This window comes from Colobus angolensis, unplaced genomic scaffold (assembly GCF_000951035.1).
Source record: "Colobus angolensis palliatus isolate OR3802 unplaced genomic scaffold, Cang.pa_1.0 Scaffold289, whole genome shotgun sequence".
Lineage (NCBI taxonomy): Eukaryota > Metazoa > Chordata > Mammalia > Primates > Cercopithecidae > Colobus > Colobus angolensis.
Window position 1 is genome coordinate 2879017 of NW_012116143.1, and position 24775 is coordinate 2903791.

General features: G+C 35.8%; 1 protein-coding gene across 1 annotated transcript; it reads right to left on the reverse strand.

Moving 5' to 3' along the window:
* Positions 1 to 1871: 1871 nt before the first annotated feature.
* LOC105516740 (EGF-like and EMI domain-containing protein 1) lies at positions 1872 to 24439 on the reverse strand. Its single transcript, XM_011949028.1, is given in 6 exon segments — positions 1872 to 2343; positions 4225 to 4423; positions 7450 to 7572; positions 12077 to 12214; positions 22453 to 22575; positions 24259 to 24439. Coding segments are annotated over 6 exon segments (936 nt in total). The 5' UTR covers positions 24377 to 24439; the 3' UTR covers positions 1872 to 2108.
* Positions 24440 to 24775: the final 336 nt, after the last annotated feature.

Sequence of the window (24775 nt, forward strand, 5' to 3'; positions counted from 1 at the left end):
ATGGGAAAACTGACTTCAAGATCCCTGTTGAAAGTTCTTTTTTCATTTCTTTTGCTGCATTTGAAAAGCTGGTAATCTTAAAAATGTAGCCAATGAGTAACTGGTCTCTTCTGCTTATTGTAGTTTAAAGGGATTTATTTTTATTATTATTGTTTTTTGTAGAGACTAGGTCTTGCTATGTTGCCCAGACTGGTCTCAAACTTCTGGCCTCAAGTAATCTTCCTGCCTCAGCCTCTCAGAGTGTTGAGATTACAGACATGAGCCAGTACCCTTGGCTAATAGGGATTTTAAAGAAAATATTCCTAATTTTTTGTTAAAAAAAAAAAAATGAACAATTGTTTCTCGTTTCTCCAAAATGGATTGTTCTGCTTTCATTTTTGTGGAAGACCTAAGAGATGATTAGAGAGAAAGTGCAAAGAAGATAGAAGTTCTGCTTTCAGGGGTAGACTCCCCTTTATCACAATATGTAAACATTTAAGAGATCCCCAAGGTTTTCTAAAGCCAAAGAAGATGCCATCTCATTTTTATTTTATCAGCAAGCTCATTTTCAATATTTTAATATTAATTTTATATCAGAGATATTTCATTCTTATGTGTTGGAGATATATTTTTTCATGATTTTATTTTTTAAATTTATTGCTGTTTAAAATTTTTTTTTAGTTTTGAATTGTTTAGTTTATTTTATTCTTATTTGAGATATATTTTTTAGTTTTTTTTTATTATGTTAGGGATCAAATATTGGGAGATGCATACTTGCCAATAAAATTTGCACTATAAGGTAAATATTGACTTACTAGTAGTCATATAATAATATTTATTTGATCCCAATTTTATATACTTGAGTGTGTCAAGTTACAGGTCAATATAGCTGGGAGTTTCAACACCAAGTTTTATCCATGTGTTCATTCACGCACTGGATGCCTCCAGTATGGAGAAATTCACAATGAATAAGCATGAATAGGACCTGGCCAGTGAGCTCTAGGTCTAGTAAAGAAGATAGAAAATGAACATAGTGAACTGTAATCCAATGTGGAGAGAGAGAAATTTTTTAATCCACTCAAAACATAAATAGCTGTGTCATTCTGAGGCCATTAAGTAAAGCTTCATGCAATAGGCAGCAATAGGCTTCAAGGATGACAGCTTAGCAAAAGGCGCAAAGATGAAAGTGCAGCACATTAAGTAGTGAGTGGTTCAGTTTGCTGGAAATAATAGGTTAGGTGAAGAGTTATGACTAGGACAAAAAGCCAAAAAGATTTTTGAGAGTCTGATGGTCACCAGTGACTGGGTAAGATGTATACACTTTATATGAAGGGAAAGGGACAGAATTTTTGAGCAGCAGAGAAACATGATCAGAGGGATGCGTGAAGAAGATCCTCAAAACCCTAACTAGTAATCTTGGTTAAACCATTTCACTATGTTATGACTCAAGTTTTGCTTCTATATCATATAATAGTAACAACAGCTGTGTTCTTTCCATATGTAGAGAGTTCAAAAGAAAATCTGTTCATATCATCTTCCAAGACAATCACAAAGACTAAGACAAAACATTTATATAAATAGAACTCATAAGATGAATTTAAAAAGAGAAAGAAGAAACAAAGATAGTTGATACATTTTATCACTCTGAAGTTTGAACTCCTGAAAGCATACCTTCATTTAAAATATGGAGGAAAGGAATTTTGGGCAGAATCATTTTTAAATCTTTGAACTTACTCATGAGAGATTTGTATTAAAAAAAAATGTCATTGACTGTGTTAACATATTTTTAAAAAGAAAAAGAACAAAAAAATACAAAAAACCAAGCAGCAAACAGTCAAGCAAGTCTATTTAAATTGCACTTTGTAGCACAAATCCTTTCCGTTTTCCTTCATTGGGAATAGCTTGTCAGAGCCTAATGATTTATTTAAATGGAGGGATTTTATAGGCCTAGAATATTAGGATCCTTTATTAACTTTTACATTCCATGGATAAACAAAAGACAGCATGTCAAGTTTCCTAGGGAACACAAAATCTCCTTTTTAAATCACATATTCAGTTTAAAACTTAAGCGCTTCATAAGCATTATTTATGCCCAAGAAATATATTGTCTTCTTGTCCTTATCAGTTGCTTACTTTATTAAAATATTTTGGGGAGAACATATGTATATGTAAAAGTGGTTTGGGGTGCTTACCCAATTCTCAGGGTGCCACTTACTTTCATTACAAAGAATGCCACCCCAACCTGCTGGGCAGGAGCATTCACTCTTTCCTTCCTGGCTCTTTCCTCCATTCATGCAGTCCTTGCAGCTCAAGCTGCAATTGTGTCCAAAGATGTGATCTAAACAGATTGTAATGTGATACCATCTTAGTTTGCCCATAATCATCTACATAACTAAAAATCAAAATAAAACTAATTTCCTTAAAAAAAAAAAGATCCTTGAGCATAGTTCCTAAAGAATCTTTAAAAAGGACAACAGCAAGATACAGCTTTTAAAATAAAGCTTATTTTACTTTTTCCAATTATTACATTGGAATATTGTCCCTAAGAATACTTAGAATCTTTAGGAATTTCTTTTTTAAAAAAGAAATTATCATTGATTTGAGAACAAAAAACATAATCAATGTTCCTGAAATTTTGATGATTTTTCTTTCAGGGTTTTTTAAGTATAGTTTTGCTTTCTGAGTAAATCTTTTTATTAAAATTTAATATGTAGAGAAGTACACAAATCTAAACTGTATACTTCAAACTTCTTTTCACATTGTAAATAACTCATGTAAATGCCACCCAGATCAAGATACGTAATATTACTAGCAATCCAAAATCTCAAAGGTGACTTGATAATTTTCAATCATTAATTTCATAAATTAAGCACTGTGGTGATCTCTATCACCACAGATTATTTTCCCTTTTTTGAACTTTTTACAGGTAGAATTGTAAAGTGTGTACTCTTTGGTGTCAAGCTTCTTTCATTCAATACAATGTATGTGAGATTCATACACATTGTATATGCAAGAGTTTATTTTTTATGGTTATATAGTATTCCACTGTATTAATGTACCACAATGTATTTGTTTATCCATTCTGTTTTTGAGGGACATTATCATATCAAATAAAGGTGGAGAGATGTGTATCCAGTTGTTTAAGGCTCATTCCATTTTAACTTTTGTCCTTGTTTCTAGGGTAGGGACTTTAAGATGCCCTAATTGAAAACTTGGCATTTTTACCAAGGCCTTTCTACTTTGGCAGGCCTGAGCTCCATGTTCTGCCTCCCCATCATCATAAAACTGCTGATAAATGTGCTTCACTCTTCAAACTCTTAGCAGCTATCTTTCAGATTCCTGGCACAACCCATTAATTGGCAAATGGCATGAGGAGAAAAGCATCTGAGACCATCCTACTTGTTTGGTCTTCTCTTTGCAGATCTTGGCCACTCAAGTTCTGACTGCTGTTGTTGCTGTCCCCAACTATTTCTCTTCTGACTTTGATTAGCCAAAACAGTTTAATTAAGAAACATTAAAGTATTTCTATTTTTATATAGAGACATTATTGATATTATTGTGATTTAATCGCTGCATAAAAATATTTCTCCTATTTTTCTGAATACATTCTAAAGCAATCATCAAGCTTTGATATTGTTAAAATACAATAAATAGAGAACAAAAAGAACAGCTCTGTTTTACAAAGAAAAAAAGAAGAAGTGGACTGGCTGCAAACAGTTACTTTTGATAGAGATTTACTTTGATCAGAAGTCGATGCTTGAGCTCTGTTGTTTAGATGTATAAGGTGAAGATTTTTTGGTCCATTTGACCATATTAAACAATTAGCTCTCCGCATTTTAAAACCTAGAAAGGAACTACATTTTAGGGCTATTTAAGGTAAATTTTAACTATCTAAAGTGATTTCTAGTGAGATTTTAATAGAAGAATTAAAAGATTTCAATTTTTCTTCCCATTATGCTAATTTAAAGATATTTTTCCGCTCCATTTTCCTGTATTAACTTCAAGAACACCCCTCCGCACTGCACCCTCAGTTCTACAAGTACCTACACAGCACTCCTTTACTGTACAAAAGGAAATAAAAAAGACAAAAGATGATGGATTTCATAGAAAGTTCTGAAGAAGTGACTTTGGCCCTACTTTTCTTGCAAATTTCATGTGATAGCATTAAATATTGATAGTAAAATTATCTACAAAAATGTAGCAAGTTATCTAAAAATAAAAGTATAATAAGGTAAATTCTTTTACACACCAAATTTGTGCAAAGCAGTCAGTTCTCTACAAGTATCTTTTTCCTCTTCCTCCTCATCTTCTTCATCTTTGTAGGTGGGAGGCAGAAAGGTAGCAACATAATGAAGCTTTTGAGGAGGGCTCTTGAATAGAAGACCTGGAAACCTCACAACTTCTCATTCCTCTTCTTCTTCCTCTAGCTCATCATCATCTAAAGCTAAGGCCATAGAAGAAAATGTGAGGTTTCAACCTGGTTAAAAGAAGGAAATACTGTGCAAAGGTTGATAGAGGAATGAGAGAGTTTGAACTAGACAGCCAAGGCAGGGGGTGACAGAAAGGTAAAATGCTTTGAGATGGCCATTTCAAAAGTCTATTGTAAATGAAGGTGAGAATCTGCCAGCACAAAGTTAAAACTGTAGCAGAGAGAACAAAAGAAAATAAGGAAAGATCTTAGTCTGTGAAGACAGAAAGGGGAAGGCAGGTTGAGTTAAGAAATATGTGGCCTCCATTGCTCCAGAAGAACAAGATGAAGGTGGAAGTAGTTTAGAAAATATATTAATACAATAAAATTCTTCAGTGACTTACAGGTGCAAGTTTTTCTGTCATTTCCAATTCTGTAACCTTCTTCACAACTACATTCGTATGTTCTCACAGAATTAATGTGGTTGGTCACAGACTATACTGACATCCAGACACTCATCCACATCTAAGAAAATTTAAACAGTATCTGCTTTTAGGCATTGAGAGATATGATATATTTTATGAAATAACAGACATATTTGTGTTCTTCTTGTGACCTTTATTAAACAATAACAACGTACTGCCACATAGAGAGCAAGCATAGCCCCCTAAATTCTTTCTCAAGTACACCTGGCCGATTATTTTTCCTTCACTCATTTTCAAATTTATTGTACTTTATCTACACAGACAAGGTATTTCTGAGACCTTGTTTGTAAGGTTTAGATGAAAAACTTAAAATAAATTCAGGCCGGGCGCGGTGGCTCACGCCTGTAATCCCAGAACTTTGGGAGGCCGAGGCGGGCGGATCACAAGGTCAGGAGATCAAGACCATCCTGGCTAACATGGTGAAACTCCGTCTCCACTAAAAAATACAAAAAATTAGCCTGGCGTGGTAGCGGGTGCCTGTAGTCCCGGCTGCTCGGGAGGCTGAGGCAGGAGAATGGCGTGAACCCAGGAGGTGGAGCTTGCAGTGAGCTGAGAACGGGCTACTGCACTCCAGCCTGGGCGACAGAGCTAGACTCCATCTCAAAAATAAATAAATAAATAAATAAATAAATAAATAAATTCAATGGTCTCAGGCTGTGTACCCTTTTGTAGAATGTTCATTCACTCTCGAATTATTCAACATACATGATAGAAAACTTATTCTAGGTGTAAGTCAGTAAAAGCTTTTTGGACAATTTTAGGGAAGAAAGAATTTTAGGCCTTGATTGCATGTGACTCACTGGTTTATGACTAAGTCTGAGTCCAGACTTTGGTCAATATGTTCGCAATACTATAAGTTCATGTATGAGCTTCTAAGCTTTACCTCAGATTGTTGATGCCTTTTCCATTTGCATGCGTGTATGCAAGTATGTATGTTTATGCTATGCAATCATCTCTTGGCTCATTCTGCTTAAGAGCAGATGGTACATGAAATTTTAAAAATGTTTTTGGCTCTGTTAATTGAATGTAATGTGGTAAATGGCAATATACTCTACTGTGTTTAGTATATATAGATATCATAGTTGTGTGTTCATTGCTGTTATCTTCATTGCAAGGCTGGGGAACTTGGCTATCTATCACCTTTGACAGAATTCTGAAATGTGTTTCTTTAAGCAAAGAAAAACTAATTTCTTGGAGGCATTACAGTCTTATGTAATTTGATTGTTATTGAAATAGATATCAATCTTCTAATCTTTGATTTTAAGAAAAATATGGTTCAAAATAATGGTAACAATAATATAAAATGAAAATTTAAAGATTAAACAGTTAAGGAAAACTTTTAAAGTAAATTACAGCAATGGTTACATGAGCTATTCCTAATTGTATAAACAAAGTCAACAAACTCTACTCACTAAATTCAAAGTCTTATATTAAAAAAAAATACAAGCAAAAAATCACCTGAAAGGTAAGTGAACTAATTTTAACATTCAAGTTAAGAAATTGTAAATGACTCATTCTAAAACTTGCATTAGTTATATTAATATTAGATATGTAAGGGATTCTGGTACAGATTTGGACTGTGGCTTGTGAACTGATGGTCCTTTTGCTCTTTAACTAAAAAAAAAAAAAAACAAAAAAAACAAAACTCATTCAAAATGTCTTCCAGTAACCAACTTTCTTATTCCAGTCAAGTTTGCCATAGGTGGTTCCTTTGGCAGTGTGCCTTCCAGAATCTCTCATTTGCCTTTAATATACATTAAATTGTGTGAAAGGGATTATGGACCAATAAATATGATGATAATAATAGCTGACTTGTTTTTTCTAGGACCACCAGAGCGAGCACAAAAGAACCAGCGAGTAGGCAAAGGCCAGGAGCAAAACTGCAAGTTTATTTTGGTCACCTAAGGTGTGGGGAAGAGGTCTGTCGGCCTCCGGCAAAGAAGGCCCACAGAGTCCCCAAGTGAAGCTCTCCGACGGAGTTCCGACAGTCCCGACAGCAGTGGGAAGCTGGGAAGTCCGAGTGGGACCCTGGCCGAGAGCGGCTTTTCTAGGAGTGGGAGGGTAATGGGGGGGCACGGGCGTGTGTGTGTGTGTGTGGGGGGGCGTTCCGTAGGTGCGACCAGGTAAATCTCGGTCTCTTCGGATTGACATCACCTGGCGCATGCCTAGTTGATCTGCACCTTCCCGGGCGCCCGCTGCATTTTCGCACGGGAAGAGTTGGTGGTGAAGAAGAACCCGGAAGTGCACCATCTTGCCTCCCTTCCTCCAAACAATAGCTACTTTCAGTTGAGCAATTTTTCTATGTCAGCCACTGCACTAGGCACTTTATATTTATTATTTTCCTTAATTTCCCCACTAATCCTATTATTGTCATCACTTTACTGATGAGGAGCTAAGGTTCATAGCAATTAAAGTCACCCAAGTTTATATGATAGTAAATTGTACAGCCACATAGAAATTCAAGTCTCTTTAGTGTGAAAGCCTTCCCTTGCCCACCCTAGCCCTCCACCTCAAACATTTCTCCTGCTTTATTGCCCTATCACATCAATTATTTCTTGTTAAATCTCAGGAATTTACCATCACATCCACAAACATTGGAACTGATCTGAAAGCCTTCCTGACATCTGCATTCGTAGCCTCCTAAATAGCTGATGCAGAGCTGGTCACAGCAGGCTTCTCCATTCTCACATTCATCAAGATCTGAAGGGGAAAAGAACACTGCTGTTATTGCAGAGACAGGAATTTAACGATCCTATAGAAGCACTGATAAGCTACACTTCTAAATTAAAACCGTTTTTCTAATCATTTTCTATTTCTCAGGCCATGTAATATAAACAGCAAAGAAACCTTAACACAAAAATAAGGAGACCCACTTTTGGTTTATGTTTCTTCATGCTTCCTCTATGCCTGTTATTTATTTTAAAAGAATGTAAATAATCTCCAAATGCATCTATAGGCATAGGAAAAGTGATCTCTGCTATTTTTCCAGTTTAAACAGTAATTGGACTGAATAAACAGAGAAGTTGAAGAACAAAAAAAACAGCCTAAGAATAAAGAGCCAAAAAATTCCATTTAGTGAACATTTGACAGCTGCAAAGAGGAGACAGTCTTAGACTCCATAACATGTTTGTTCTTCCAGAACTTCAGATCAAAGAGTATTCGCAAGCAAATGTTGTTCCCAACTGCCTGACTGAGAAGGCAAGTGGTAACTACAATTCTGAGAGAGAGGAGACTTACTTTAAGTATTATGTTTTAAATTATAGAACATTTCAGAGCATTTGTTTGAATATTTAGATTATACTGCGACTGGGATGAGTGAGGTCTGGGGTTTTTTATTCCATCTGTGACATCATTACCCTGAAATGTCCTGTTAGGTGAGCAGTTTTCTAAATAAGGATCTTTAAGCCTTCTTTAGCACTGTTATTTCAGAATTCTACAATCCTGAATGCTTCTTATTAAGATATAACTGCCCTGGGGAAAATAGAAACACACCAGAAGATGTCAAATTGTAAGTTTTCAGCCAAAGGATAACCTATTTAACCTGAGTTTTGAGGCGATCATTTCCAACATAATTGGCCAAGGAAGTAGCAACGGACACTTTGCCCCTGCTTTCCTTAGGCTGAACACCTGGGAATTACTTGGTCAGGGTATTTTTGGCTCTAGGCCTTGGTTCAATTCAAACTCCTCTGTTTGTTGAGCTATTAAGGTGAGTGGCCTGTCAGTGCTGAGTTTACAAAATCCTATTGTTCCATAACTACATAAGCAGCCACAGATAAAAAGGGGCAGTGTCTCAATTAACCCTGGAAAGGGTATCAACTCAAGAAAATGAAGACAAGAGAAAGAAAGGAAACAAAATACAATCAGTCAATCAAGGTGAAAGGTCACCATAAAATATCTAAAGGGAGGTCATTTAGACATAGAACATTCTTTTTCCCACAAAATGTCAAAAGCAGAGCTACTCACAAAATTATAAATGATATTTTTTCCTTTTTAATATTAAACCTTCCTTTTATTAATCCTTTTGATTAAATAGTATGATGTAGAGAATAAAAAACTTATTAAAAAATTCATTTTCAAGGCTGGGCATGATGGTTCATGCTTATAATCCCAGCAGTTTGGGAGACTGAGGTGGGAGGATCGCTTGAGCCGAGAAGTTCGAGGTTGCAGTGAGCAGTGATTTTACTACCTGCACTCCAGCCTGGGTGACAGGGCGAGACCCTGTTTCAAAAAACAAACAAACAAACAACATCTATTAATTTCTAAAGACCAATTATTCACTAGTGTAAAGGTAATTATTCATTTGGAATGTACATATACATATTTTACTTACTTGTCTGAGAACAGATTAATGTCACAGCTGCTTCACAAAAAACAGTCATGCATGAAGGAAATCAAAGGATTTTCTTTTTATCTTATATTAGTATCAACTTTGAAAAAATATATATGAGAATGTACAAAAATTGTGAAAATAAGTCAGCCAGTCAGCACATAGATAATTAAACCTATCCAAAGGCAAAAAGTTATTAGGGTAAAACCTAGAGATGTGTTAATACAGTTTGAAAGATAGGTATTTAAAATGCAAGTGTCTTACTAGCAATGAAGTCACTAAATTTAACATTAGCCAGTTATTAGAAAATATTTATTATTGCTAACCTTATTCAGTGACTATGTATAGGGAAGAGATACAGAAGATCAAGTTTTTCACTTTTGATGCTTTTCTGAAATCAGAGCTGAAATGTTTCTGTGTTTTGCCTGGCTGCAATTGGTCCTCTACTTTTGATTAAGGCTAAATTTTTATGTATGGATTAATTTCGGTACAATGGTAAAATATTTGGCATTTGGCCAATTTAGGAAAAATATGATCATTAGAGAGAAGGACAATTAGAAGAGAAAGTTAAGCAAAACAAAAGAAAATGAAAGATTAAAGAATATTGAGGAAATATTACGCATAACAAACAAAAACAAGCAAATAAGGTATCATAATTCCTCAATGATGACAAATCACTGCTTTAGGAACTTGGAAGTATTTTCACAATCAGGACACATAGTAATGTAGGTTAATACTTGTTATTCCTATTTATAGAGGCAAGCAAAGATCTAACAAAATAAAATTTAAAAGGAAATTTGGAAAACAGATGATGTTAACAGTGGAAATGGCAAGACATTTTAAGAAAGGCTTGTGATGTAGGAAGAATGGGGTTCCAGATGAGGATGGTATACACGGGACAAACTAGAAATAGCCCCAGAGGACTGTTAATAGAAAAAGAATCCAAAATGCATCACAAAATGATAGACTGAGGGACTTATTTTCCAATTGTGTGATGCAGTGTTGCTCCTTGCTATTTGAGAACAGGGCATTTTGAGTCCTGTATGTTTGAAGGCTCTGGGGGTATCTGAGAAGACTTTTAAAAAATCTGAAAAACTTTTAAAAAGCTTAAAAAACAATGTTTTAGATGAAATGAAATTGAATTCTTTATTTACTTATTTTTGAGACAGGGTCTTGCCCTGTCACCCAGGCTGGAGTGCAGTGGTGCAGTCAGAGCTCACTGCAGCCTCAATATCCTGGGCTCAAGTGATCCTCTCACTTCAGCCTCTCAAGTAGCTGGGAGTGCACCACCACGTCTGGTTAATTTTTAAATATTTTGTAGAGATGGAGTCTCCTGATGTTGCTCAGGCTGGTCTCAAACTGCTGGTCTCAAACAATCCTTCCACCTCAGTCCCCAAAAGTGCTGGGATTACAGGCATGAGACCCAGTGTTTGGCTTGGGTTTTCTTTTTATTGTTGGAAAAATGAAATTAACTTGAGCCATAAACAATATAACATTGTCATAGTGATGGCTGAAATTTCATAAATATGCACTTTTCTACATTTTGACCCTGGCAGATGCTATTTTTTTCTAGTTATAAATAAGAACTTTACTGAATGGTATTTTTCAAAGAATAAAGAAAACACCAAATTTAAGATGCAAAGAAAAGATTTGGCAAAATTCCAGTTTCTCTTATCAATACTCAAAAGAGGAACAAACACAGAGACATAGAAGGAAGGAAGGAAAAGAGGGAGGGAAAAAAGAAGCAATCAAGGGAGAAAAGCCTTAATTTTTTCTATGGATACAAAGCTTATCAAGGTAGGTAAAAAAAGCAAGCATATTTTTCATTAAATAATAAGAGGTGAAGAAAGCAATTGGCTTCAATATGTTAACCACTGTAGACTCTGAGAACAATATTGAAAGCAGTGTTGGATAAATAAATACAATGGCATTCTTTTGAATTTATAAAACCAGAATACAGCAACATTTCTTGAGTTTCATTCTGCGTCATCATACTGCCGAAGTAAAATGTCCTAAATATTTAAACCATTGGGTTTTTTATACTTCAAATTTTCTCTATCTAACCATATTGAGTAGCATGAAATGGTCAAAGGATTTTGTACTGTAATTTTTAACAGAGGAAATATGAAGCATAACAAAAGAAAACAAGCAAATAAGGTGTCATAATTCCTGAATGATGACAAATCACTGCTCTAGGGTCTTGGAAGTGTTCTCAGAATCAGGGCACACAGTAATGTAGTTTGATACTTGCTTTCCTATTTATAGTAGATACTCCTTTTTCTCAGGAATGTTTCATTATGAAGCAAAACTGCGGTGCAATTTTATTTTCTTCATTGTCTCAAATGATATAAATTCTATTAATATGTTGAGAAAGTTAGCTATTCAAAATGGATTTGAGCTGGGAATTCCAAAGAATGAATTTTTGTGTCATCTTTTAGAATACAGCTACTTGCCATATCAAAGTTGAACATACATCCCAAACATTATCAAGCTGAAAATCAATGCAAATAATTTAGTTTCTGCTTGAGATAGAGAACACTGGGGTATGTGATAGCATTTGTTGTTGGAATTAAAAATTACATTAAATAGTTGGATAGATCATGGAATATTTTCCTGAAATAAATCTATTAAGGGGGTATATTTCATTAAAGTGTTTTAAATCTCCTTTAACTTCAAGGTAAATATCTAAATGTAATGATATCTTCTACCAGATAATCCTTCTTTTCCATTTATTCAGTAGCCAGAGACACTCTTCAACTTATTTATCTTTACAGTTTGAGAGATGTGGCTCACAGTATAGCCATAAGTACTACAGATTAAAGGGCTAAATGAATCCAGAGCAACTTTTGAATGAAGATGGCATTTACCAAACATTACCTATGCATATTTTCTCATCAGAATCAAGCTGGTGTCCATGGTTACAGGAACAGCGGGGAGTACCAATTGCATGTTCATGGTGATGGGAACAACCACCATTGTTCCTTTCATAGCTATTGACAATTTCCAATTCAATCCCTTTCCAAAAAGAGCAAAAGAGGATTATTAGCATAACAACAGAGAAACCTGAATATATGTCAATAATGTTCTCTCTATTGAGAGGATGACAAACTTTATTAGAAATCCATCAACACTCTATACATATAAAAGTAAAAGTCTGAGGGTTATTAAGCATTGTAAATGCCTATACCATATTATATACTAATAAACATATAAATAATGCTGAGTAAGTGATACAGAAAGGTAACGATGAATCTACCACTGGTTATTAAACATTTACCTTAAAGGAAACATGTTTTGGGAATTTTCAGTATTTTCAGGATATAATAGGTGTAATATATATACATATATATTAAATCAATAATCAGAAATCAAATAGGTTGTTTGCCAGCTGACATTTCTGTTCCCCAGCTAGCAGTATGTTATTATTTGTCGGTTTTTTAGGGTCTATGAGCACGTGAAAATACTGTTACAAAGTAACCTTGGAGCAAAGGTGTAAACATAAACCCAATGATTTAGTTGATCATATGTAACTAGGGTCATGTTGATGCACTAATCAGCTTTGATTTATATGAGAATCACTTATTACATAAACAAATTATTACTGTGAAAATCAATTTGGCTGGTACATGCTACTAATTTCAGGTGTATTGGTGGGCATGAGCTTCAGCAGATGACTGCCAAATGTCCTGAGCACACAGGCATTATAGTCTCTCATTTTCTAAGTGACAAAATGAGAATTACAAAAATGTTTAGAGTCCATGTTAAAATATGGAATTTAGATACTCTGAATGGCATTTTTACCACTGAAGGTCTACCGGTCTTTATTTATGTTGTTTGAACACATCCCTTCTTACTGAGAGTGCCTACACCGATTCATTTCCTCTAAGTCTTAACTCATGAATCACTTAGAAGAAAAAAAGCTGGGGGAAAAAAACAACAACAACAAGACAAGAGTATTTGGGATTGTGAAACTCCTTGAAAGCGTAAGTTACCTCATAAACTGCCTAGACATTCACTACAGTTCCAGAAATCATCCGGCCTAATCCCCAGCATCCAGTCCAGGGCACAGAGCAGCCTCAGATGCTCGCAAGCACCCAGGGCACATCCTGTCATTGTGCCCATCCCACTGTGCCACCATCATCTTGCACTCCCCAGCTCATAATAGATGTTCAAAATAGGTTTCGAATGATTGAATAACCAAAAGAAGGAGTATGCTAATCAATTTATTGTTAAAAATAAGATCCTCTTTGGGTTTAGAAACAGCTAGTTTAGGACTAATCAAAATCAGAAAGCTAAAGGAAAGCTTAGTGAAGGGAATTGATATTTTTCATGATACATTAACTTATACTCTTCAAGGAAACCTATTTCAAATGATGTCTCTGGTTGTGGTGATTGGGACACACAGATATTTCTGATACAGAATTGAAGTTTTTTTCTGACATATGCTTGCTATTGCCATTCTCATAAAGAGACATTTTTAACTATTTATGAACTATATTTGGTATCTTAGAGTCTATCAAATTAATCTTCATCATTTCTCAGAGAGAAAAGTAAGGTCAATTGACATGAAATCACTTCATTAACATTTATGGCATTTTTGGTTTTAAAAGCCAGTCTATATTATGCAAGGTATCATATGTACTTATTAATCTAAATATTATGTCTTTAAAGTAACATAACTTTTGCTTAGGATCAGAAAACTGAGGTTCAGAAAGGATAAAAGACTTGCCTAAGGTAGCAGAGCTGGTAAGGATCAAAGCTTTCTAATCCAGAGACGTTTTCCTATGTAATATCATTTGTAAAGCGAAAATAGCTAGGTGTGGTGGCTTACACCTCTAATCCCAGCACTTTGGGAGGCCAATGTGTGCAGATCACTAGAGCCCAGGAGTTTGAGACAAGCTTGAGTTACATAGTGAAACCCTGTCTCTAAAAAAAAATACAAAAAATTAGCTGGGCATGGTGGCACATTCTTGTAGTCCCAGCTACTCAGAAGGCTGAGAGGTAGGAGGATTGTTTGGGCCATGGAGGTTGAGGCTGCAGTGAGCTGTGATCTCGCCATTGCACTCTAGCCTGGGTGACAGAACAAACCCCTGTCAAAAAAAAAAGAAAAAAAAAAAAGGAAAGAAAGAAAATAATTTGACTAGCAATATAATCTATTTCACTGAAATGTAGTGTAATATTTTTCCTAAGAGAAGTTAGTGTGACATAATAGAAAAAACACAACATTTAAAGTTGGAAGATCTGACACTTTGTAACTGTGTAATCTTCAATTATTTTAAATCTCTGATCCTCAGATTTTTTTCCACTGTTAACAGAAGGATCGAGTTGCACTAAGGTTTGGAAACTAGTGGCCTGCAATTATATGGGATTTGATTGTCAAGGTGTTACAAAAGTTGAGAAAATTTTAGGATTTCTACCAGTTCATCACAAATTAAAGGTCTCCTATTTTTTTATTTTTATTTATTTATTTATTTATTTATTTATTTATTTTTTATTGTTATACTTTAAGTTCTAGGGTACATGTGCATAACGTGCAGGTTTGTTACATATGTATACTTCTGCCATGTTGGTGTGCTGCACCCATCAACTCGTCAGCACCCATCAATTCGTCATTTATATCAGGTATAACTCCCAATGCAATCCCTCCCCTCTCCCCCTCCATGATAGTCCCCGATGTGTGATGTTCCCCTTCCCAAGTCCAAGTGATGTCATTGTTCAGTTCCCACCTATGAGTGAGAACATGCGGTGTTTGGTTTTCTGTTCTTGTGATAGTTTGCTAAGAATGATGGTTTCCAGCTGCATCCATGTCCCTACAAAGGACGCAAACTCATCCTTTTTTATGGCTGCATAATATTCCATGGTGTATATGTGCCACATTTTCTTAGTCCAGTCTGTCACAGATGGACATTTGGGTTGATTCCAAGACTTTGCTATTGTGAATAGTGCCGCAATAAACATACGTGTGCATGTGTCTTTATAGCAGCATGATTTATAATCCTTTGGGTATATACCCAGTAGTGGGATGGCTGGGTCATATGGTACATCTAGATCTAGATCCTCGAGGAATCGCCATACTGTTTTCCATAATGGTTGAACTAGTTTACAATCCCACCAACAGTGTAAAGTGTTCCTATTTCTCCACATCCTCTCCAGCACCTGTTGTTTCCTCACTTTTGAATGATTGCCATTCTAACTGGTGTGAGATGGTATCTCACTGTGGTTTTGATTTGCATTTCTCTGATGGCCAGTGATGAGGAGCATTTTTTCATGTGTCTGTTGGCTGTATGAATGTCTTCTTTTGAGAAATGTCTGTTCATATCCTTTGCCCACTTTTTGATGGGGTTGTTTGTTTTTTCCTTGTAAATTTGTTTGAGTTCTTTGTAGATTCTGGATATTAGCCCTTTGTCAGATGAGTAGATTGCAAAAATTTTCTCCCATTCTGTAGGTTGCCTGTTCACTCTGATGGTAGTTTCTTTTGCTGTGCAGAAGCTCTTTAGTTTAATCATATCCCATTTGTCAATTTTGGCTTTTGCTGCCATTGCTTTTGGTGTTTTAGACATGAAGTCCTTGCCCACATGGTACTGGTACCAAAACAGAGATATAGACCAATGGAACAGAACAGAGTCCTCAGAAATAATACCACACATCTACAGCCATCTGATCTTTGACAAACCTGAGAGAAACAATAAATGGGGAAAGGACTCCCTATTTAGTAAATGGTGCTGGGAAAATTGGCTAGCCATAAGTAGAAAGCTGAAACTGGATCCTTTCCTTACTCCTTATACGAAAATTAATTCAAGATGGATTAGAGACTTAAATGTTAGACCTAATACCATAAAAACCCTAGAAGAAAACCTAGGTGGTACCATTAAGGTCTCCTGTTTTTTTTAAGCCAATAGCCCATGTTACATCCATTCCAAAATATAGCTTGGGAGTCTCTTATAAACTTAAAAATACACCTATCATATGACCTTATGATGCCAGCTCTAGGTTTTTACTGAAGAGAAAAATGATTTTTAAAACTATGTTCATATAAACACCTGTATACAAATGTTTATAGCAGCTCTCTTCATAATTGCCAAAACCTGGAAACAACTTAAATGTCCTTAAATGGGTGAATAATAAACCAGCTGTAGTATATCCATACAATAGAATACTACTCATTGAAGAAGAGAACTCTTCATATGAGCAACAACTTGCCTGAATCTTAATGGCATTATATTGAATAAAAGGATACACACAGTTTAATTCCATTTATATGACATTCCCAAAAAAACAAAATTCCAGTGAGGGAGAACACATCAAGTAGATGTCAAAGGTTAGAGATGGGGAATAAGTGACAAGCCGAGGGTAGTACAGGGAGTTTTCTGGGGTTGACAAAACTGTTCTTAATCCTGATTGCAATGGCGGTTACAGAAATCTATATATTTGTTAAAATTGTTATGATTAAATACTGAAAATGTTAACTTTACTGTCTAAGTAAAAAAATAAATTAAGAGGCAATATAACCCTCCCTAGATTCCACATTTTTCTCCATTTACTGCCACATTGCCTAATTCTTAGCAGCACTTGATACCATTGACCATTTACTTCTCCCAAATTTTTTTCTTCAGAAAATCACATTATCCAAGTTGTCCTTAAACCTTACTGGACATTCTTTTTCAGTCTTTCCTGTCTCTGTGTCACATTCTAGTTACTAAATGTTGGAGTCTACAGTCTCAGTTCCCTCCTGCTCACTCCTCCAGACACCCTCCCTTTGTAGGTGACCCCATTCTTGCTCATGGCTTAAATACTGACATTTACATGTTGACAAGCTGCTTACTCAAGCTCTGACCACCATAAACTTGTAGACTTTTCTATTTAGTTAGAAAATAGACAGAAACTACCCACATGTTATTTCTACTTGGCTCTTTAAACTTCACACAGCAGAAATAGAACTCATGATTTCTAAACATACCCTATATTTCACCTCAAAACCTGTTCTTCTGTTGGACTCCCCATTTTGGTAAAAGACATTCTGATTCACCTGTTTTCTAAAACCAAGAATTCTTCTTGATTTTTCTTTTCCTCACATCCAAATTAGCAATTCATTTCAGCTCTCTCTGCAAAATAAATCTCAAATCTACTGCTACTAGCTTAATTGAAGCCACCACCACAGCTCACCTGAATGACTCTAATCTTGCTTTTACAGACACTCCCTACTGCCCATTCCCTACAGAGTAGCCACAGTAGTTCTTAAACAGTGAAAATCATATGATATTACTGTTTGTTCAAAACCACCCAATGCCTTCTCATCACATTTGGAATAAAATCCAAACCCCTTGTGGTGGCCAAGTCTAGTACAATTTGATTCTTCCCTTTCTCTGCCTACTGCTCTCATTGACTATCTCTATGACTTGCTCATTCTTTTCCAGTCCACACTGGTTTTCTGTTTCCTAAAACATCAAGTTCAGCCCTACTTTAGGGTCTTAGTTATTACTGCTCCTTTTTCTTGGATCTTCTCATTGTATATTAACACTATATAAGATGATAGTATACATTTCTTTGATTAATTTCCTGTTTTCTATCTCCTCTGTAGGAATTTAAGTTCCATAAAGGCAGGAACTTTGCCTGACTTGCTCATCGTTGTATCTATAGTGTTTGGAACAGTGCCTGGCACATGGTAGGTATTCAGTAAGCATTTGTTGAATAAATCAGTGGGTCTAATACACTGGCATCACACACCCTCTAGGTGACAGTTAGCTGGAGGCAAGCAATCAAGCAATAGCTGTCCTCTCTAGGCCCAAAACTCCCTCGCCAGTTCAAAACAATCCCTACAATTTCCTATCTTTTACGCTTAGTCTGCCTTACACATTTATATTTATTGCCTGTCTTGTGTTGGTGTTAGAGTTTTGATCCCTGGATTAGGTTATATTTAAAATGCTGAAAACTATAATAAATTTGTAATATTAATTGACTTTTTAGGGAGGAAGACAGGTAAAAGTATCCATTTGACAATTTTTACATAGGCTTCTCTTATTCTTGCTATTTTCCAGTGATATTACATCAATGCAGCTTTAGACTGCTGGTGGTAATTTGATTTAAATACAAGAAATACCATGGTTACTTCTTTAAAGACATATGGGACTAAAAAAAGTGCAAACTCAGATCTATAACTACCTACTACATGCAAGCTGAGATTTTGATTCTTTGATTCAGATGATAAAAAATGTTTTTATTATAGTACTTTAAAAATCATACTTAATACATTCTCATAAGTAGCAAATATATTGTTTGCTTGATAGATAAGATGTACACTAAATATGTGTGAAATATGTTAAACTATATTATATATTGCTTGGTAATTTGAAGGAAGCATGCTGTATGTGGAATTTTCCAATTTCTAATTACAAGACACTGATAGCTAATTCATAGTACACTGTGAAGATTCAGTGGTTATACTGCAAAGTGTTTTGAGACCTGCTGAGAAAAAAACCACATAAATATAATACACTGTTCTCTAAAAAAAAGTATTTTTTCAAAATGTACTTTAGATGATGGGCACAAAATTCATTGTTAAATATCATCATGCTCGGCCAGGCGTGGTGGCTCACACCTGTAATCCCAGCACTTTGGGAGGTCGAGGAGGGCGGATCACGAGTTCAGGAGATCGAGACCATCCTGGCTAACACGGCGAAACCCCGTCTCTACTAAAAATACAAAAAAGTAGCTGGGCGTGGTGGCGGGCGAGGCGCCTGTGTTCCCACTACTCGGGAGGCTGAGGCGGGAGAATGGCGTGAACCCGGGAGGCTGAGCTTGCAGTGAGAAAAGATCATGTCATTGCACTCTAGCCTGGGCGACAGTGGCAGACTCCATCTAAAAAACAACAACAATATATATATGTATATATAACCATAGTCTAAAAGGACTTACTCCATCTACAGGTTTTGAAACAACTCAAAAGACCAGTTTTCACTAGGAAAGATTTGTATTTCAGTTAGTAAATATTAAGGTCTGTTGAGGACTACAGAAAGAGCTTAGCCAAATATTCACAAAAGGAAAATAAATGTAAAAATAAACTTCCACCAAATGTATTCAACTGTAGAGCAAATTTCTTTCCCAAGTAAATTCTACAGAGAGCATGTATGTACCTTCTAACTTATTATCATCAATGACTCCCTCTTCCCTGATAACTGAGGAAGCACTAGTCAGATTGTAAGATGTTTAATTTCATACATTTGTAAAATATACTCATCCCCTATACCTCTGGTCACATTAAAAAGCCAAAAGATTTAAGGCAAAGAAAAATCCTTCCACGCTTCTCTCGGCCTGAAGGGACTCCTTCAGGCATTTAAAGAAAAAAAACAACAAAAAAAACCCTGACTTCAGAGGAAGTTGTATCTTAATTAGTAGTCAAATTTCTCTCCCATCTTATTTAGTTTGCTCTTTAAAAGGAAAATATCACTGTAGCAAAAATGCAGTCTTTAAGCAATAAAAATATACCAACAGACCTTAAGGAGTATAGAATTAAAGACACATAGAATTTTATGTCGGAAGGAAGAATGAGGAATTTAGGTACCCTAGTAATATCTCTTGATGAAAGAGCTCAGGTAAGAAAGCTTAAATATTTATTTTATATATCACCATCTTTATTTGTTCCTTCATTAAAACTAATAAAGAGACATAATGTTTATAAACACATGATGAAGTTGAAAGGATATTATAGCTTGTCCGGAGCCATAAGGTCCAGAGTTAGCTGACCTCTGTTGCTTGATCTCTGCAAAGCGGAGACAAAATGGCACATTTCCGGGTTCTTCATTATAAACTGTTCCCGCAGGCGCCCAAACCTTTCCCGCGCGCGCTGACCTTTTCGCGCGGAGACAGATATGCAGCCTACGCGCAGGTGCGATCCCGCCCCTGGGAAAATTACAAACCCACGGCGCATGCGCAATTGTAATTTGAGAAGACCGGCCCCCGTCACCGCCCTGGCCCAACCTCTTCCCCTGCCAGCCTATATAAGGCATCGCACCACCATTATTAAACGAGACTTGATCAGGCTATTTGTCTTGTCTCCATTTCTCATGTTTTCTTGTCTCCTCCATTCCCACTCCCCCTTCCAGGGCCCATTCGACTGTCCTGCGGGTCGGGACAATAGCTGAAGCAGGAAGACTCTAGTTCAAATCCTAGTTCAGTCACTTATTAATTTTCTGTCATTGAGTTGTTGACTTTGGCACTAAATGGATGATTGATTAATATGTGAAGAACTGAGAAGAGGCTCTTTGGGACTAAGACTCAAAATCGGCATTTCTGTTTTGGTTCTACCAAGTGGGAAATGTCTACCAGTCATGCAGGTAGTGACGCGGAATAGTTAGTTTGGTATATTCACATGTATTTAAAAGGAGAGCAGTTCAATAAATTTTACATTGAAAGAAGGGCCAGAGATACAAAGAAATACTAGAAAAGTGTAGTAACACAGAAGTGAAGAGTGTTTCAAGAATGAGGGTAATCAGAAGTGTTGAAAACTACTGAGATGTCAATTAGGATAAAATTGAAGAAGCTACCATCCAATCTGGTAGCATAGTGGTCATGGGTGACAAGTGGCAGAGTAGAGGTGAAAACTTGATTAGTATGGGCTGATGAGAGAATGAGAGAGGAGACATTGGCTAAAGTCAGATACTAGCTTTTATGAAATATGGACTCATGTGAAAGTACTTTAAAGACAAAAGACACTTGGTCATGTTGTTATACTGATGAAAATGATGCAGAAGAAAGAACTGATAATTCAGAAAAGAGGGAGATAATTACAAAAGCAAAGATCTTCAGATGTGAAGAGAGAATGGAATCCAAAGCTCCATGGAGAAGATGACCTTTGATAGTAATAGGGCTACCTGCTTCATATTAATAGGACTGAAGCCTTTCCATGTGATTCTACAGGAGACTTTGTTTCAATTGCTACCTTGGATGATAGTTTGCATTTATTATTTGATGACTTAAGAGATGAGATGAGGACAAAGGTCAAAAGGAGGGTGATATAAAGCTTTGGAAGAGAAAGAGATGTTAAACACTTATTTTGATGACAGTAAAAGTAGCTAGACATATTCTGATAGTATATGTTTGTCCACCCACGCTGCTTAATCATTTAAGATTTATGATCCTGAATTTAAAGCAAAACCAGTTAGTATGGTTGTTTTCAACATAGTAAAATTTACCTTGTAAGGTATAGTTGTGAACTGGAGAAAGAAGGGAAGAAGTCACTGAGAGAAAGATAGAGTCTGAAGATGAAGAAGAAGATGAAGAAGAAAAATGAATTTTTGATGTACCAAGACCTCTGTCTCTTGATGTACCAAGAGTCAGAGATGGATACATCAGCCATAAAAATAAGAAAAAAAATCTGTCATTCAAAAAAGGACAGAAGTAGAGATGGGTGAGAATGGGAAATGTTGAGGTAGAAAACATTGAACTTGAGGAAATTTGTATCAGATAGATTAAAGCTTAGTAAAGTAGAAAGTGTGCTCATCTGCAGATGAAGTAAACGACCAGTGGGGATGACGTGTGAGGAGAACATAGCTGTGATAGTAACTATAGCTAATAGCTCAGCATATTAACATTTTAACATGTTCCTAAAAAGGGATATATGTAGTTGTATAACTGAGCCTAGGGAGGAAGATGCTAAGGTTATGTGACACGGATCATAAATTTTTTGAAGAGAAGGGATAGGGAAATGAATCAGTGGAAGAAAAGACAAAGCAAGGAAGGAGCTGCTCAATAGGCATGATGAAAGGCAATGAGGGAGGGAGGGAGAGGGCCAATGTGGAAGATTCTCATTAGAACATCCAATGCATGAGGCATGGTATTGCAGCTTAGAGCTGCTTCTTGTACGGTGGTTCCTTCACTCCTGCTCATTCCTTTTTTTTTTTTTTTGAGTTTTACATTGGAGTTATTAGTGTTCAATAAATATTGCATGGCAGAACTGATAAAGGAAGGCAGACTTTTCACAAAGATCTATGAACCTAACAGAGCCCCAAGTCAGAAAGCCTGAGGTTTAATCCTTGCTAACGACACTACAGATTATTATTCAAACCATTTTCCACTGACTCTGGGCCTCTGTTTTCTCATCTATAAAATAAAGGGGTTGGATTTTTAAGCCTTCATCCACATCCTTCTCAGGAGTCCTTGCTTTAGCAAGACACACAATGTAATTCTTTTGTTTATTATTCATGTTTAATACCTGTAAAATGCCACACATTCCCTGGGCTTTGACTGTTGCCACTTACTGCAACATTGTTTTCTATCAGCTCCCAGCTCAAAGCCAGTATGGCAGGCACAAGTGAAAGATCCCATAGAGTTTACGCAGTGGTGGCCACTGTAAGAAAGACCTTCAGCACACTCATTTATATATGCAGGATGACAGACACAACAGCTATGTCTTAGTAGCTGTAATGATGACTTACTGACAAACTACAATAATGGACTTATGCACCTGCTCCCACTTGACCCCCTACCCCCAACAGCCACTGTAACAGTAAATACCACATAGGTTCCATATTCTTTATATAAAGGAGCATTTGTAAATAAGCTGACTGCTTCTGACATTACCGCTAGTGTTGGTCTTATGTTCTCAAACACTTCTATTAGAACTTACTAGTATCTATTAATAAGGAAAAAGAGAAAATGAAACAAAAATGGGCCTAATCTATTCTTTAATAATACAGGGAAGAAGTCATTGTAATTTGTCTTTAGGACTATCTCCTTGATTTACATTAGTATGTGTGGCCATGGGTAAGGCAGATAAGGGGCCTTCATATTTAGCAATCCATGGTTTGTATTATACATACGATTGTCACAAGGGAATGCCACTTAGACCCTGATACCCTCTCTCTCTCCTGATAACAATAGTCAATTCTATTCAGTGTAACTTCAGTTGTGTGGCTCAGGTGATCTCTCCTTCCTCCCTTTAAAGGGATAGGTCTCACCATTTTTTTTTTAAACTGGTTCTTCCTCCGTACTATATATCATCCCCACCAGGATGCTTAAGAGAAATACTCATTCTTCTAATGTATTTGTAATAGAACAGGCAAGCAGTAATTCCCAGGATAGATTTTCTATAAATAATGTATCAGATGTTAAAATAGAAGTTTGAAAGGCAGTAGACAGATAAATATACATATCTATATCTATGTATGCAAACATTTGTCAATTTTCCTCAAATATTTATTTAAGATGATCTTATTCTGTACCAAGTGCTGAGCTAGATAGGTGCTGTGGAAACAGAGGACCAAAGCAGAAATGTTCTCTGTTAGAAAAGTGTGTTTAAAAAATCCACAGAAATTATCATCTTAATTTTGACCTAAAGAAAAAATGAAAACACAAATTTCCATTACTAATTGTTTTTCATAGTTTTTATCAGTCCCATAAGTCATAATTACTTTTGTAATTACTACAAATAAATGGTTTCTCATTTCATGAAAATATCATGATAAAAATGGTTTCTCATTTCATGAAAATATCATGATAAAAAAGTGATTTCTCAAAAGTTATTAAAACAAAGACTGCCCCAGAGAAATGACTTAATTTATCAGTTCTTGTGAGGGAAGAATTTATCACTTTCATCTTTGAATTAAAGTATGTCTGTTTTGCTATTTCTAGGAAAGAGAAATGTGTAATTTTGTATTTATACAGTTCCTTCTTTTTTTTTAAATTATTCCTGACTTCTGAAAACACTCATCTGCATATACTTGCTTTTCAAAGGTTATCCTCACCTTCTGTAGCCTATAATAAAAAACTTCCTGTGTGGTTATAGAAGATTTTGAAATATTAATTCTGGAATTTACTTCAGAATGAGAAACAAAAAGTATTTAAGTCTGGAACTATCCTATGTCATTTTATAAAATGTTACTAAGAATTTCACTGAAGTTTGATGGTATAAAAATAGCTTTCAAATGATCAAATAAGAATTTAAATGTTCCTTTTTAAAAATAAATGAAAACACCTTTTCTCCTAGCTGTTCTGACTATTCAAAACTGAATTACCACAAAATTTCAAACAATTACACAATTAAGTCATCAGTTTCAGTTTCCTACCTTCACAAATGTTTTTGTCTTCAGACAGCTGGTACCCTGCATGGCAGGCACACCTGGCCGTGCCATTCTCACTCTGACATATGTGAACACATCCATTCCCACCTGTGCAGGGGTCCATCTCTGAAAGCAATTAAGCAACGATAGTGTATAATTCATTGAGCTCAGAAAGATGTACAGAGTGAAAGGATGGACTAAGAAAAGTAAAGAGAGCACTGGGACCAACGTGTTTCTCACATAAAGATGGTAAGGGCTCCAGAGAGTCCTTTCCTACTTTCATGTGAAACTCATTTAAAGAAAGCCTTTTAAAAATGTTTGTACAGCTGTTGTTTCCATTTTTGTTATTTAATTGTATATAACAGTTTTACATATTTTGGGGATACGTGTGATATTTTGAAAACTGTATACAATGAATAATGATCAAATCAGGGTAATCGGGATATCCCTCACTTCAAAACATTTATATTTTATTTGTTTTGGGAATATTAAAGCTCTTTTCTTCTAGCTATTTTTAAATATA